At 45.0% G+C, this 17,323-nt stretch overlaps 1 protein-coding gene across 1 annotated transcript; it reads right to left on the bottom strand.

The window, feature by feature from the left end:
• Window positions 1-552: 552 nt before the first annotated feature.
• On the bottom strand, window positions 553-9,172 carry LOC121645146 (zinc finger protein 79-like). The gene is made up of 2 exons (XM_041993546.1): window positions 8,881-9,172; window positions 553-1,842 (listed from the first exon to the last, which is right to left on the bottom strand). The coding sequence occupies exons 1-2, from the start codon at window positions 9,050-9,052 to the stop codon at window positions 965-967; spliced, it is 1,050 nt and encodes a 349-aa protein (XP_041849480.1). The 5' UTR covers window positions 9,053-9,172; the 3' UTR covers window positions 553-964.
• Window positions 9,173-17,323: the final 8,151 nt, after the last annotated feature.

Here is a 17,323-nt window from a genome sequence, read left to right as displayed (position 1 = left end):
TGTCTGATGCTGCTGAGTTTGGCTGGAACTGGTTCTGTGTTCCAGAAACTAAAGAAGCACCAAACAGATTTCCTCAGAGAACATGTAGATCCTGATCTGGATCAGGTTTCAGCTTCAGCTGCTTTCTCTGAGGCACAAATAATCTCACTGACTGAGCTCAGCTTTGGGAGGAAAGAAAAGACTAAAATGTGCTTTCGTTAATCTGAACGTATAAATAAAAACTAAAATCACTCAGACCACAAACCTCCATCAAGCCATCGTACCTTTATTTTTCCAGTGATTGTAGGTATTAGTTTAGAATCTAATGGTAAAATTATCCCTACCTCCCCATAGTAAGGAATCCTGGGTCCTGATCCAGATCACTCCTAACATCTGATCACTTGTTTCATATTCAATTTTTGAAATTTTTTTATTTTTTTGAGATTTTCAGGAAATTTAATCAAAATCTGTTCATTCAGTTTTCAGTGTTTCAGAGTTTTATTTCTTCATGCTGGGTTGGACTCTAGCTTCCTGCGACCCTTAATGGACAAAGCGGTGCAGATAATGAATGAATTTATTTGTTCAATGCAGAATATTTTACAGATTAAACAGGTTTTACCAGTCACATACATTCAAAGCAGCTGGAATTTCCTGCCGCCCTTTACATTGTGTTCTGGCTATGAACAAGGACATTTCCAAAATGTGAAATGAGCCTTTTGACGGCTTTACAAAAAACAAAGGGCGCAAAAAAAGACAACCAAAACTCCTCATTATCACTTACTTCAATGTAGAGACAAAGGAAGTGAGCCATACGAGCAGCCATACGATATATTTTAGTACGTTAATTGGCAATTATACATTTCCTGAATCCAAGCTGACGTACACGCTGATGTAACTGTGGGAAACATCAAGATGGTGGAGACTAAGTTTGTATGTGTTTTTGTTTTCCGGCGGGCCTTGAGTTTGACACGTGATTTAGACTGAATCATTTCCCACATATCTTTATAGAAGGTGGCTTTTGACATCCTCTGTCAGAGTTCATGTGGTACTTTAAATGATCAATTTGACTGAAACGTTTTCCACATGTTGGACAAGAATACGACCTCTCACCTGTGTGAATTCTCATGTGACGCACCAAAGTATCCTGGCGAATGAAACATTTTCCACATGTTGGACAAGAATACGGCTTCTGTCCTGTGTGAATTTTCATGTGGCTCACCAAATTCTTACTTTGAGTGAAGCGTTTTCCACATGTTTGACAAGAATATGGCTTCTGTCCTGAGTGAATCCTCATGTGACTTAACAGAAAACAATTTTGACTGAAACATCTTCCACATATTTGACAAAAAAAGGGCCTTTCATCTGTGTGATTTCTTAGATGTACATTCAGCCTACTTTTCATTTGAAATTGTTTCCCACAGAACTTGCAGGAATGTTGTTTCTCATCTCTTTCATTACAATGACTTTCTAACAGAAAGGACTCTCCTACGTTCTCATTTGTCTCCGTTAGACAGCTCTTTTCTGGCTGTGTATCTGCACACGTTGTTGGTCCTGAGTCTTCAACCATGCTTTCCTCTAAAGGTGAATGTTGGTCTGCAGGAGGACTGTAAGAGGGAATATGGTCCCTGTTTGGTTCTGGATCACTGTGACCATCTTCCTCATGAGCAGCCGGTATTGAAAATTGATCAGTTTCATCCTTCAGCCAAAGCTGCTCTTCCTCCTGACTGCTGAGGAGTTCCTCCTCTTCCTCTTTAATACGAGCAGACTCTGGTTGCTCCTGGTCCAGGTTTGAGTTCTGGTTGCACAGCTGCTGGTCTTCTTGAAGAGCTTCATCCACCTTGTAGACATATTGATGTGGAACCTCTGGAGGGATAAAGGGACAAATGAAAAACATGAAGAAAGATTTTAGTTTAGATTAATTACTAGGGTTCCCGAAAAAGAAAAAATAGGACTTGATATTTATATTATTACTTATTTAACCATTACAAGCTTCACTGAGATTAAAAATCTCTTTTCCAAAAGTTTAACAGCACAGTAAAAATGTACAAACAAACATTTGTTGAATGGGCAGGCCCCCGTTAGCATTAGCTATTCTATTCTATTCTATTCTATTCTACAGTCATTTAGCAGACGCTTTTATCCAAAGCGACTAACATTTGAAAGTAAGAACAACACAAGCAATCCAGTTGGATCCAGGTGCTGTCATGTAGAGCTGAAGGTGGCTGTAGGAGCCAAATTATTGTGTTATGTTTTGATGGATTTATATTGTTTCTGAATGGCTGTTATTTGTTCTATTTGCTAGTTTATGAGATAAAAATGTGAAGTATTAGGATTTGAATTATGAGTTGAACTAAAGTAATGAATTGTTTATTTTGATTGTTTACTGTTGCGCATGGTTGATGCCGTTTCTCATCTCCGCCCCCTCTTTATGGACAGGTGACTGCAGCACCTGGGCTATATTAGTGTTGGCTATTGGGGCCAGGTGAGCTCTCGGTTTCAGGCACGCAGCTATACAGTTTTAGACCGCGGCCAGCGTTGGTTATTTTTGTTTTGTTTTGATAAAAAGAAAGAAAGATGCCTGCCAGTCACGTCATGGTGCGGTAAGAAACGCTAACACTTTTGGAAATAAAATCATTGATCCAGAGGAAAGAAATGTTTGGACTTCATGATCATTTGTTTTGAACCAAAGAGCGCTGGAGCGCGTCGAACTTGGATGCATGTAAGCCGAGAGCAAAGTGCGTCTTTTATAAGAAAAGAACGCGCTAATAGTGGCGATCCTTCATCCATGCGGAGATATCAGCAACATGCTAATATTCGCATTGAGATGTTGTGTCGTCAGGTGGGAAAGAAAGGAAAAGCTGAGTGTCATCTGCATAACAGTGGTAGGAGAAACCATGAGAGCTAATGATGCACCGAGTGAGGAGGTGTATAGAGAAAAGAGAAGAGGGCCAAGCACGAGCCCTGAGGCACCCCTGTTGTCAGTCTATGTGGTCTGGTGAGGTAGGACGTAAACCACAAGAGGACAGATCCTGAGATGCCAAGCTCCGAGAGTGTGGAGAACAGTATATGATGGTTGACCGTGTCAAAGGCAGCAGACAGGTCCAGCAGTATAAGGACTGAGGATTGACCAGCAGATCTGGCAACCCGTAGGGAATCAGTAACTGACAGGAGAGCAGTTTCAGTAGAGCGGCCTTGCCTATAGCCAGACTGATATGGATCTAACAGGTTGTTGTCTTGGAGGAACTGTGAGACCTGACTGAAGACGACACGCTCTAGTAGTTTAGACATGAATGGAAGCAGAGAGACCGGCTGGTAGTTTCCAACCTGGGCTGGGTTGAGTGTGGGTTTCTTCAGCAGCGGGTAACCCGAGCTTGCTTGAAGGCAGAGGGAAAGACACCGGATTTAAGAGAGGAGGTGATAATATGGGTTACTGCAGGTCTGATTGTAGGTAAAATGCTCTGCAGGATGTCAGAGGGAACAGGATCAAGAGGACAGGTTGTGGGTTTTGAGTTGACCAGAAGTTTAGAGACTTGGTCCTCATTTATAGAGAGAGGAAGGAGCAGAGTGAGGCACCAGTAGCTGGTTTGGTAAGGCTGAGTTGGTACGGCTCAGTGAATTGGTTACTGATGGTAGCGACCTTTTCAGTGAAGTAGGAAGCAAACATTTCTGCAGTCAGCACAGTGGGAGGCTGAGCAGGTGATAGAAGAGAGTTACGACCCGACTCAGGGGTATGATTGGGCGTAAGAAAAAGATAACGTTGGGACAGATGTAAAAATTATAATCAGCACATTTTATTGTACACAAGTGAAACAAAATTACACAAAATAAACAAGTGTTGGGGTTCGAGGACCTGCTGAAATAAATATACAAAAAGGTTTAACCAAAACCATATACAAAACCCACCGAGTGCAAACGAAGAAGTGACTAAAACTTGGTGAGGAAACTAAAACCAAACAAAAGAGCAGCAGATCCATAACTAATGTGACCGTTGTCACAAACAAAAACAACCTAGCCCAACACCAAACTAAACACAAAACACCCACTATGACAGAACAAATAAAAGTGTAGCAAAACTTGAACTAAACTGAGTGTAGAACGGTGAATCCAACCTAAACAGAACCATAACTAAGTCCTCCCACAGGACAGCACAAAATGGTCTGACACCAAACGGATCACCCACACAAAGCACAGCGAACACCCAGTAAGCCGTACTACCAAATTTCTGTCAAAATCAGGATGAGACCACCTGCGGCAACCAGTCTCGCCTTGATTCCACAAACACACACACACCCGGTGCACAAAGTGAGGGGAAGCGGCCTGTGCCATTTTCACCACCCCCCCGACTGGCTTCTGCTGCAGCCTTTTCAGCATAGGCTTCTTCTAAGCTGCAGCCTGATTGGTCCGGATCTGATTGGCCAATCAGAAGGGAGGAGACTGAGGTGTGTTGGTTCCAGCCACTCCAGACAGAGCCTTCAAACCAGGCAATCAACGGCAGAATGAGCCGCAGCTGCCAGCAATAGGCAGTGGCCGTAACAAGAGCGTTAAACACCATGAACATGTCGTGTGTTGGGAGCATTGTGGATCTTGTTCTGATAAAAGGCCATCTTGGCTGCCTTTAGGCTGGATGTAAAAATGTTTTGCTGGTACTTTAGTACGTTAGTTGCGAATGTGAGCGGTAATTTGCTGCAAAAGCCTTTACAGACGAATGTAACCCACATGGGTGAATGAAAACATCTGGAAGTGACATCATCTCGGCAAGAAAAGCTGATTGGACGGAGGCAACACAAAAAACCAGTTGTGTATATGTGCTAAGATCTCGCCGAGTCTCGATAAGTCACGCGAGAGTAGGGTTACCGGAAATGAGGACGTATAAAAAAATCTATCTGCAGATTTTATGAATCGATATTGGATTAATTTCATTTTAATCAAAATAAGTTGAACTAATTATCTGGATGCACTTTTTCCTTATTGTTGTTTCTATTTCTTATTCCCTCGTTGTTTGGTTTTAACTGATGTGCCTTCTAAGTAGACTTAATACATGTCTTTAAAAGCTGGCACAAAATGACAAACTGGTACACAGTATGAGATAATTACTGGGGTACTTTAACACACAGAGAGGAGGTTCTCAGACACCTGGACAGCAACACGCCCTCCCCCTCACCAGTCGTCTCATCAGCCCAGGTAAACAAAGCTCTGAGGAGGATCAACGAGTCCCGGGGTGGGCCGGGTGGGGGCCCCGGGCTCTGGTGTGTCGGGTCTCCCCCCTCTCCTGGGGGTGGGGGGTCTGCCGCTGCTGGGGGGGGGGGCTGGGCCCGTCCGGATGTGCCGTGTCGGGGGTTGGTCCGTGCCCTGGTGCTTGGTCGCAGCCCCGGAACCTGGGTGGGGGTGTGTTTGTATATAGGTGGGTGTGTGTGTGTGTGTGTCCGTAGGTATGCTGGTGTGTAGGTGGGTGTAGAGGGATGTGTGTGCTGTATGTGTGTGTGGGTGTGTGTGAAGGTGTGTATATATGAGTGTGTGCACGTGGAGGTCGAGGTGTGTGTGGAGGAGTGAAGGAGTGGGTGGAGGCGTGAGTATGTATGGAGGTGCTTGTGTGTATATGCGGGTATGTATGTGAGTGCGTGTGTAGTGGTGTATGTGTATGGAGGGGTATGAGAGTGTGTGTGTATGTGGGCACCGGTGTGTGTGTTTATAGGTATGTGCGTGAAGTGTGTGTGTGGAGGTATGTGCACGTATTGAGGTGTTGGTGTATAGAGGTGTGTGAAAGGGTGTGTGAGTGGCTGGGAAAAAAAAAAAAAAAAAAAAAAAGAGTGTGTGTGCGTTTGCAGGGGGTTAGGACGTGTCCTCTGGGGGGCGCCCTGGCCGGGTGTTGGGGGCGTGGGCCTGGGGTTCCCTTCCTTTGCCTCGCCCCCCTCCCACTCAGAAAGAGGAAAGTGGCCCCTTGGGCTGGTGGCTGGCCCCTGGGGGGGTTCGTGGCGTGCCTGGGTTGGGGTGGCTGCTCCGGGCCTGTGACGCCCTTCGGGGCCGGCGGCGCCCTAAGCCACTGGCGGGTCGTCTTCCAGGGGGGAGGCTTACTCCCCTCTGGACCTACATCTCCTGACCCCTCCCCTCCCCCACTCTTCACTACATACACAGGTAGGGCTGTGGGAGGTGTGCTTGTTGCGCTGGGCGGGGCAGGGGGGTCATCATAGTGGCCCCGTTGCTTCGCCGAGCGGCAGCATGCCTCCCAGCTTTTAATTCCACTTAGTCACTGAGCACAAATAACATTTACAACATACAAACACGTTTTGGGGGGTGGAACGTGCGAGGTCAGGTGGGTGGGACTGCTCAGGTGGCCCCGCCCCCTCTTCAATGCAGTTACTGCCCCCCAATTTTAACCCTCTTTTTTTAATTGCAAACAGCACATAATATATTCCATCACTAGTGGGGGAGGGAGGGGGGATGGGGTCTTCAAGCGCCCCTGTCTCCATGGATGGCCCGGGGGCGGGGGTGGGCCGGGTGGCCTGTCGCGTTGGCCCGGGGCGTAGGCGGGCTGTCCCGGGGGGTTTTGGCTGCTGGCCCTGGGGGGAAGGTGCTGTTTTGGGGGTGGGGAGTGGGGGGCGGGGTGGGGGGGTGGGGGCCTGGCTCGTGTCTCCTCGCCTCCTGGCTGGGGCTGTCCCCCCGTGGCGTGGGGTGGCGGGAGGGTGTTTGTGTGTGTGTGTTGGGGGGGGGGGGGGGGGGTGGTGTGTGGGTGGGAGAGTGGTGTGGGTGTGGGGGGATGGGTGGTGGAGGGATGGTGTGTGGGAGGGTGGGGTGTGTGGAGGTGGATGCGTGGTGTGTGGGAGGGGGGGTGGTGTGGGTGTGGGAGGATGGATGGTGGAAGGATGGTGTGTGTGCGGGAGGATGGATGGTGTATGGGAGGGAGGATGGTGTGTGTGTGGGGGAGTGGTGTATGTTTCGGAGAGTGGGTAGTGGAAGGATGGTGTGTGTGTGTGTGTGGGAGGTGTGAAGGTGGATGAATGGTGTATGTGTGGGAGGATGGTGTATGTGTGGGAGGATGAGTGGTGGAGGGATGATGTGTGTGTGTGGGAGGATGGGTAGGTGTGGGAGAGTGTATGGTGGAAGGATGGTGAGTGTGTGGGAGGAAGGATGGTGTGTGTGTGGAAGGATGGATGGTGGAAGGATGGTGTGTGTGTGTGGGAGGACAGAGTATGTGAGGGTTGAATGGTGTATGCGTGGGAGGATGAATGGAGGAGTGGAAGGAGAGTGTGTGTGTTTGTGTGTGTGTGTGTTGGTCTGGGGGGGGGCAGGACTGGTTCTCGGGGTGTGCGGCTGGGCGCTGGGGTGTGGGGCTGGCCTCTGGTGGTGGCCGTCTGGGCGGGCCGGGTCCCCCCGGGTGGCGTGCTGGCCCTCGGCCTGTGAGGGAGGGGGGTGTCCCTGCGCTCCTGGGCCCGGGCCCTCTGCCCCGTCTGTCCCGGGCGGCCGGTGCCCGGGGGGGTCGGGGACTGCTGGCCTCGGCCCGCCGGGGCCGGTGCCCTGTGTCCGCGGGGCGGCTCCTGCGGGGGTCTCCTGCTGCTGCCTTCCTGGGCGGACGAGTGGTCATCTCTGTGGACCGGTCGGGATCTGTTGCCTGCGGGGGGGCTGGTGGCCTGGGTCTCGGGACTGCTGGCCTGACTCTGGCCTCTGTTCAAGTGAGGTGGCATCTGCATGATCACTCTGCACGGTCACTCCTTCCTGAACGTCTCCACACAGTCTTTGCGTCGCCGTGTGGCCGAGTTCTCCAACACATCCACACAGGTTTCTCTGCGCGTGTTCTTGAATACAGCAGTTTCACTTATATCTATTATCATATTTTTTTTCTTTTTTTAATTATTTCTGTTCTTATTATTATTATTGTTACTATTATCAACTAGTTGTGTAATGACCTACTGGCTAGGATGATCGTAGCTATATATGTTGTAAGTAGTATGGATTACATGGTCTTCTGTATGATGTTTCAAGTCCCCACCCGCACTCCCCACACCCTTTCTGTCCCTCTCTCTCCCCTCCCTCTTCTCTCTACTTTCTTTTCTCTCTCTCTCTCTCTGTCCCCTCCGGTCGAGTCCAGCATTAAGAGTCTGATTTAATAAAGTTTTTCATGTCATCAAGAGGGACTTTATACATGTAGTATAAATCCCTGCTTGATAGAGTAAAATTGCCCAGCACCAGACAGCAGCCAGACAATCATTCTGTTTGCAACGATGCTGGACAAGACAGGTTTAAAAAAAAAAAAAAAAAAAAAAAAAAAAAAGATTAAAATGAAGCTTTTTTTTTCCTGAAAGGACTAAATTATCAGTCAGTTTTAGGTATTTACCCAGTAAGAACATGTGAAGTTCACTTACTTACCCGGTAACTGCAGCTAGTTCAAATGGGTAAATACGAGGAAACTACTGTTCAACAGCTTCATAATTACTCTGGATTTACCCATGAAGTTCTTAGTAGCAGCAACACATGACGGTAACTACAGAAACATGTCAGTAAAAACGTAGAAAGAAAGAAGTGTTGAAGTACAGTGAAAAGCTTCTATTATTTCCTGCTAACTACGTCCCTGCAAATATCTGCATTGGGGTGGTAGAGATGTGAAACGTCTGCAACCAGCCCACAGTGGCATCTCAGCGTCTCTCTTAGTGTTTCTGCCTGAAACTGCAGCTGCAGCATCATTTTCCTCTCAGTCTAAAACTAAATGCTGCCACGTGGACTACAGATGGGAATTAGTGAGAACGCTGGAATCTGCTACAGAGCATCTTTACCTTGTGGATCAGGTTTTCTACATGGTCCCTGACAAATAAAGCAAATAAATCTAAACTAAATGTACCGTAGAGCTCTGATCAGGATCCTCCATGAGTCCATGTGTTAGTTCATTCAGACCATCCCAGTGTTTCATACCTGTTCTGATTAACTTTATCTGTGGATTCCAGGTGATATCCAGCAGTCTGCGCTGACGATCGATCTCTTCTTCGTACTGGACGATGGTTTTTTCAAACTCTGTGAATATTTCTTCAGCAGCAGCAGTTAGTCGCTCGCTGATAAACTCTCTCAGATGCTGAACTGAAGACATTGTTGCTGAAACACTGAAATATTCAGCTGAGAGACGACAACACGACCGTCTTCCTGCTCCGTCCTCACACGAGGAAAGCTAACGATGCTGCTAGCGGCTTGTTTACTTCCGGTTGGTGTCACACTGGGAAGTTCCGGCAGCAGAAGAGGAAGTCAACCTTTTATTCCGCTTTGTATTTGAAATATTACTTACTTAAATGTACTTACTTAAATATAATTTAACTTCTAAATGTACCGTAGTACTTACCCAAATATAATTTAATTATGTACACCAATTACGTCAGAAACTGATGTTTAACCCTTTATAGGAATTTAATCTTTGTCCAATTACAAGACGTTTGAGAGCTAATCTGAATGTATAAATAAAACCTAAAAGCACTCAGAGACCACAGACCTCCACCAAGCCATTGTAATGTGTTCCCAGTGATTTTAGACATTAGTTTTGAGCCAGAATCTGATGGTAAACTTATCCCTAGAAAAAGAAGAAAATCCTGCATCCTGATCCAGATCATCCCTAAAATCTAATCCCTTGTTTCTTTTCTCTTTTTGACATTTCCAGAAAATTTAATCAAAATCTGTCCATTTTTTTTAGTTATGTTCCTAACAGACAAAGCAACGCTGCTGAAAACATGACCTCTACTTTGGGGGAGGTAATAATTTAAAGTGATTATGGTTTTCTCTCAGCTTTTTTCAGACACCTGCAGGATGACACACTTTCTCCTCTCCAGGCTGTAGAGCTCTGTGGTAATCAGTCTTTATGTCAGACTGGTTTGAGCTGACAGAAATGCTGCACTAACTCAGATAAAACTAGAACTGTGCTGAGCAGAAAAGCAGCTCAGGTTCATGAGTCTCCTCCTACTGTTTGACTGCAGCTGTGAACATCAGACCAAACACAAAACCTCTCACAGATAATTCATCCTAAACTCCAGGTCCACCATTTCTCCTCTGGAAACATGGAAACACTGGCTGTGATTTGCTTCTTTTCAGCTCTCGTAGGTACGTATGTTTGTAAGAAGAAAACCTGGAAAACAACCAGGTTAAAAACTACAGATAGAGTTTGGATTCTCATTGAAGTGAAATCTGACTTTAGATCAGAGCTGGAAATAAAACATGTGGTCTGATCAGCAGGTAACAGCCTGGAAGATGATATAACTCCCAGCAGAGCTGAAGTGTTTTCATCAGAGGGTCAAAGAGAAACTCTGTCCTGTAACTACTCAGTTGCAGCTGAGAACCTGCAGTGGTATCGACAGGATCCTGGATCAGGTCCTCAGTTCCTTCTCCTCATCACTGATTCAACAAGTCCAACTGTGGTGAAAGCAGAACCTCCATACCCTGGACTGACTGTAGAACTGAAGAAGGACAGAAAACAAGTAGATCTGGTGATCTCCTCTGCTGCAGTGTCTGACTTTAATAAAAGTAGAATGGAGTGAAGGTAAAGCTTCATCAAGCCTTATCAGAGTGTCCAAGTCTAATCCGTCTCACATGACTAGTGATGGATCAGATTTATACAGCACTTTTCACCCAGAGCATTTTCTAATGAATCTCTTATTCATTCACTCTCCAGCGATGCCGACACTGGAGGAAAAGTGTATGAAGTGTCTGGGACTGTGATGATACAGGATCCGAACCGCAGCCGGTTATTGGACGACCCGCTCTACCACCTGAGCCGCTCTACGTTTGGGCAGCCCCCAGTCTGACCTGAAGAAACGAACTTTAACCAGGTTTGAATGATCAGAACGAATCTCAGAGGGAACGTTTGTTTTCTCTGCTTTTGTGAAAACCAACAATGATCAGTTCAGCCGGCTAACAAAGAGAATCCTAGCCTGTCCCCCATTGGGTCTTTGTGAAACCGCCTCAGACCAGAGTCCATGTAGGTCCAGGTTAAAACTACGATGTCTTTCAGCTGATTGGAAGATAATTCTAGCTTCCTGTATGACTTACAGCTGGAACGACAAGACACTGAGAGACAAACCACACTGTGATCTTCATTCTGTCCACTTCTTCGGCTGGCCTTGGGTGGTTTAGATGTTCTGTAGAGATGGAGGTGACTTGATGTGACGTAACTTCCACACATTCCCAACATCGCTGCTGCAGTCCCGTCTGATTCCAGTCGGGTTCAGGAGAAATGAATGTATTATGGTCTGGAGAAAAGACACATCCAGCGGTACAATGCAGCACAGTGATGGTCAGGGAATGTCCCACCTGCCTCCTCTCTCATGTCACTGACTAAACCCCACCTGGATACTCGTCGCTATGGTAACAGATCCCAGCAGGAATGTGAGAGGATCTCTTTTGGGAAGTGGCCTCTGATCAGAATTTACTCTGGGATCTCAGTGAACAGATCAGTTCTCTGAAGACGTTCTCACAGAGGAGCAGAGTCTGAAATGTCTTCTAATGTCAGCAGATCAGGGATGATCAGGTCTCACCTGTCTGCCACAGGTGTCTTTTAGAAGTCTTTAAACCAGTGAAGCTGCACATGTCTTTCATTCTTTCTAAAAGATTACTAAATGAGAGAGGATGATGCTGAGAACATTGTGTGAGAGCTCGGTTCTGTCTCCTCCTGAACTAGATACTAAAACCGGTCTGGTTCTGGCCTCTTTCTGTCCATCTGCTGAGTCCAGTATTTGTGATCTTGGTGTGATATCTGCTTCTTCTCTGGGCTTCGACTCGCATGTTAAATCTGGCTGCTGCTTCTTTCCTTCAGGAACATTTCTAAACTGCCACATATGGTCTCCTCAGCTAAACTGGAGACATTCTTCATGCGTTTGTGTCACGTTTACAGGACAAATCGTCTCTTTCACGCCTCCAACTCAACAAGATGCTGCAGCCAGATCAGCAACAGGCTCACATCTCCCCTTTTCTATCCTCTTTCCTTCAGCTTCCAGCAGATTTTAGGCTTTGTTTTAAAACTCTTCTATTAACACACAGAGCAGTAAAGGGCCCGGCTCCACGTTATTTATCTCAGCTTCTTACAAATGACACTGCTGCTGGCCGCCTTCGTTCAGCCTCAGAATTTGTTAGTTGTTCCCCGTAAAGGACTAAAGACCAGCAGATCCTTCCAGTCCGTGGCACCGAGGCTGTGGAAGAGTTCCCCACTACAACTACATTTACTGGACTCCAGAGACTCTCATGACAAGCAGATAAAAACTTTCTTCTTCAAACAGGATTTAACTGTTTTATATTTTAACTAGGTTTTTATTTTATTGTCTCTTATTTGATCTTTTATTGGTGATGATGGGACTCAGTTTTCGGGTCTGTTTCACTCTTTACCTGCAGCTCTTTCTGACTGTAAAAGGACTCAATAAATAAACTTTACTTTCTTACTAGAATATGTGTGTATGAATGGTCAGAGCTGATCTTACATGAACATTTCCAAGAATCACAACAAGTTGGTAAATTCAACACTTTGCAGGAAAATGTCCTCGTGCACTAAACGTGCACAGATCTGTGCATAAACATGATGAATAAATGAGGACCCTGTTCTACATCAATAACACATCTAAGCTCCTGAGATCAGAGTGATGAAGATGAAGCAGCCAGACTGTTAACCAGGAGGAAGAGTAACTGAGAGAAGAGAAACTACAGATGAAAGAGGAGACGGAGAGATTCAGGGAGGAGCTGAGCTGTTACTGAACTATAGAAGAGACACAAACTTCCACATTCAACACAGTTCAACACACAAACCACAAACATCACCTTTATTCAACATGCTGTCTTTGCAGACATTTGGATTCACTCTGCTGTTTCTAGTCATTCTAACAGGTTTGTTTGCTTCTTTAAAACATCCATTTCTGGATTTTCTGCTTCTTCTTCACTTATTTGACTTCTCTCTTCCTTTAGGTGTCAGCTGTGAAGAACTCACTGCAGTCAAGAATGAAGAGTCCAGTTTAGAAGGAAGCTCTGTTACTCTGTCCTACACTTACTCTAAAACACCAACTGGACAAGATCATTTCTTCTGGTATCGACAATATCCAGGAAAACCACCAGAATTCCTGATCTCTCACTCAGGAACAGGAATAGAAACATCTCCTTCAGTTCCTGGACTGTCTTTTAAAGTGATTAAAGAACAGAAACAACTGGATCTGGAGATCTCCTCTGCTGCAGTGTCTGACTCTGCTGTGTACTACTGTGCTGTGAGGCCCACAGTGACAGGAAACAACAAAACTCTGTACAAAAACCTTTGGAGCAAAGACAACGCAATACTCCACAACGTCCACTAGAGGGCCTCACACACTGTTAAAGCTCTGATGAAACACTGTGGGAGGATTCACACGAGCAGCAGATCCACACCAACAAGAAAACATGAAGCTGCAAACACTCTGACTGGATCACAGCTGATATTCTCACACAGCAGATCTGACTAAGGGTCTGAGGAAGGACCAGATGAAGGTCATCTTACCCTCGTAGTGAACTTTTAACAGAGCTTGTACATGAAAAGAAGAAACCTTAAAAGAGAATAAAAGCATGAAGAGTAAAAATGTACAATGTAAAAAGTGTAATATAGTAAGAATCAGTGTAAATACAGTTTATACATGAATATAGTAAAGGAAGTAATTATAGGTGTGATTATAATATTATATATAGAGCATAATAAGTCTAATTTCTTCCACCTTGTTGGCAGTTTTATTTGCTCAATTAGGTTTTTTTACAGCTGGACGGACAGCTGATCAGCTTGGTGTTACCCTGGGTGAGTTAACCGCAGGAGCCATTTGGTGGCCAAGTAAGGGGAAGCTTGGTCCCGACGTGTCCTGGAGTCGTGGATGTGTCTCTATAGACTATTACCTGGAGCTGCAGCCCGTGTTTTACTTTCTTTTCTTCATTGTGTGTGTTTAACATAAAAAAATCCTACCATTTAACAGAGGTGTGGACACGTTTTAAAGCCGCTGTACAAACAAGATTTCTTTTTCTTTCATCTGTTGATAAAATGAGTCATTTTTACGTTTCTATAAAAACTGGATTTTGTGGGTAAAAATGGCTCATAGCGCCCCCTACAGGATGAAATCAGGGTTTGCTTTTGGTGATGTAAAACAGGACTTGGTGCATTTCTACGTGGTGAGAAAATGAAGAGCTGCTGTCCTCGCCTCTCGAGGGACGGCGTCTTCTGACCGTTCTCGTCCACTTTTTAAGCTGGTGATGCTCAGGAGCTGTCAGGTAGACTTCAGCTGCTTCCACCAACACGTCCGTGGTGATTTGCTTCAGTAAATTCTGGTCTCTGCAACAGTTCCACAGCCAAATGTACCTTTATCCAGTATGCACATCAGCCAGGTAATAGTGTGATGTCATAGCGGCTGGACGCAGAAGACGGGTACGCAGACGGACGGACAGATTCGCTCCTTGTTTGTTTTTAGTAACGAGCTGCACAGGAAGTGATTCCTCTTTCAACCAATCAACGGACTGCAGCGCGTCAAGCTCCACCTTTGGGATAGTCGGGGTCAGATGTTCTGATGCCCCTCCCACTTTTTCCTGTGTAATCCTTGAGTACAAACACATGGATGCTACGTCTTGGTCAAACTTGTATACTAGGATGAACTGGCTGAGTAGAAATGTATTTTTGTATTGCTGTTAAAAGAACTTTACTTTTCACCTGCATGTTTTTGTAAATGTTTGCAGAACACGTTCCACATCCAAAACGTTTCTGTCGTCATGACTACATGGTAGCGTTGTGTTTTAAAAGCTGGTAGAACATAAGAGCATAGCTAACTCATGTTAACAAGTCATATGTGAAAGTGAAACATGACTAAAATATGTCTGCTATCCGGACGTAATACATGTGCTCATGAAGTATCTTGAGCCAGTAAATCACCATGTAAGACGTGTTTCAGCCACTCAGGACTTGCATCAGAAATGGTCCAGACTCTTGGAAGACTTGCAGAAATAAACCCTGCAGATGCTGCAGGATTCTGGCCGTGTGCAATATGTTGACCTCAGATATTTGCAGACGTGACCTCAGGTCATATTCGGAACATGTATGTGTTGAAAATAAGACGCTTCTGGTGTCCGGACACGATGTCCTCATGCAGTATCTTCTGCCGTCCATCAGCTGGTACGCCATCCTTCTCCATATGCACCTGAAATGCTCCGTATCTTCACTTATTTAAGGAAGTATCTCCTACCATGGATTCTGGCCCTTAAAAGCTCTTTTTGGTGAAACGTTCATATCATATCTGTTAGTCTCAGATTAAAATAAAGAACTGATTTACAGTGTTTGTGTGTCAAAGCTACAAAAACTATTTTACTAACTAACTAACACATTTCTCCACCAGCACAGTTCAGAAAAGTTGTTTTCCTCCTGGTTGAATCAGGTTTCTGCAGATTCCTCTTTCAGCCTGATGATGATGATGATGATGATGATGGTGATGATGATGATGGTGATGATGATGATGATGATGATGATGATGATGATGATGAAGACAGAGAGAGGAGGAGCTCCACCAGTGAATGTGAAAGGCTTCATGGTGGAAGTGAAGAGCTGCTGTGTTCTCTCTGTTCTTCATTCAGTACAAGTGAAAATCATGTTGCTGCTCTTCATCTGGATGATGATGGTCTCCTTTCAAACTGGTAAGTCATGAACAGATGGAGCTAAATGTAAGTGAAGAGGCATCAAAGAAACATTTCATGACGCTTGTCTTCTATTTTAATAGAAATAAACTAGTTTAAAGATGCAGAATTAAAATGCAAACATGATGGTGAAATCTATCTTTGTTTCCAGGATCCTCTGAGGATTTACTGACACCATTTAAAGAAGTATGGATGGGTTTGGAAGGAGACCACCTGACACTCTCCTGCAACTATTCAGGCTCTGTAACTTATCTCTACTGGTACCAACAGAAGTCCACTTCCCCTCCACAGCTGGTCATTGCAGGATATTCAGATACTACAGAGAAAAGGTTTTCTTTAAAACATGAAAGAGAGAAAAAGAAGTTTCATCTGCAGATCACCACCACTGAAGTGTCTGACTCTGCTGTGTACTACTGTGCTCTGCAGCCCACAGTGACAGGAAACAGCAAAACTCTGTACAAAAACCTTTGGAGCAAAGACAACGCAATACTCCACAACGTCCACTAGAGGGCCTCACACACTGTTAAAGCTCTGATTGTTGAGTTATTGGACTGATGACAAAGACAAGAGAGAAATGAAGCAGTAAAGATCAGAGACAGAGACAGAGCTGCTGTGGAAGCAGGAAACAATCTGATTGGTTGAGCTGAACTGAAAACATCATGGCCCCGCCCACTGAACTTCAGCTCATCCAATGACATTATTTCTTCCTCATTCTACTGCAGTGGAAGAACATTGTTCATCTGCTGTGTGTCTGGCTTTAAGAACTCCAAAGACATGTTGCTTTACCTCTTTTTGCTTCTATCTCACATTCTAGGTGAGTTTAAGAACAGGGATTAAAGTTTGCTTGAAGCTGCTGCATTAACCACATATACAGACTGCATTTCACTACTTTTCTGCTTTCTTTGCTCTGATAGAATGAAAATCATCTTTGGATCATCTTGTAAATTGAACTGACAGAGTTCTACAGTTGATTTAGTTGTGAATGTCCACAGAGTAACACTGTACAGGAGACATTTTCCACTGTCTTCTCCTCTCAGCCTCATGGACAATGTTAGTCTGATGGCTTCATTTTCTCTACTTTTTCCAGGACTAAAAGCTGCAGACACAATCTCTCCTGCACAAGATGAAGTCAGTGGAAGAGAAGGACGACCTCTCAAACTCACATGTAGATATCAGACAAGTTTTAGCAATGTTTGGCTTCACTGGTACAAACATCATTCTGACCTTCAGGCTCCTCAGTTTATACTCCTGAAAGGAGCAAAATCAGCGAGTGGTGATGAATACATTCCTGATCAGCGATATTCCTCAGAAACATCGTCTACAACAACCAGCCTGACCATCAGCGAGCTAACCCTGGCAGACACAGCTCTCTACTACTGTGCTCTAGAAACACAGTGATACAAAGTGTAGAAGAGGCTGTACAAAAACCTGAACACAGATATCTGACTACTCTTCAAAGAGGAGGGAAGTGGTATTCAGACCACAGCTTCATATCAGATGGATTCTGCTCATTCCTGTTTTATCAGAGTCTCTGTGGTTCCAGCTGCGAACACTAATTATTCTAATAGAAAAACTCACCAACAATGTGCTTCATAGAGCTTTGGAAAGAATAGAAAATGTTTTAAAATGTGTTATAGAGAAGATAAAATGAAGAAAACCAAGCAGAGGTTGCAGAGCGCTGAAAAGCAGAGTTTATATTTCCACTTAAACAAAT

Source organism: Melanotaenia boesemani, chromosome 8 (assembly GCF_017639745.1).
Source record: "Melanotaenia boesemani isolate fMelBoe1 chromosome 8, fMelBoe1.pri, whole genome shotgun sequence".
Classification (NCBI taxonomy): Eukaryota; Metazoa; Chordata; class Actinopteri; order Atheriniformes; family Melanotaeniidae; genus Melanotaenia; species Melanotaenia boesemani.
Note: the sequence above shows the minus strand (reverse complement) of the source record. Positions and strands in the feature narration are given on the sequence as shown.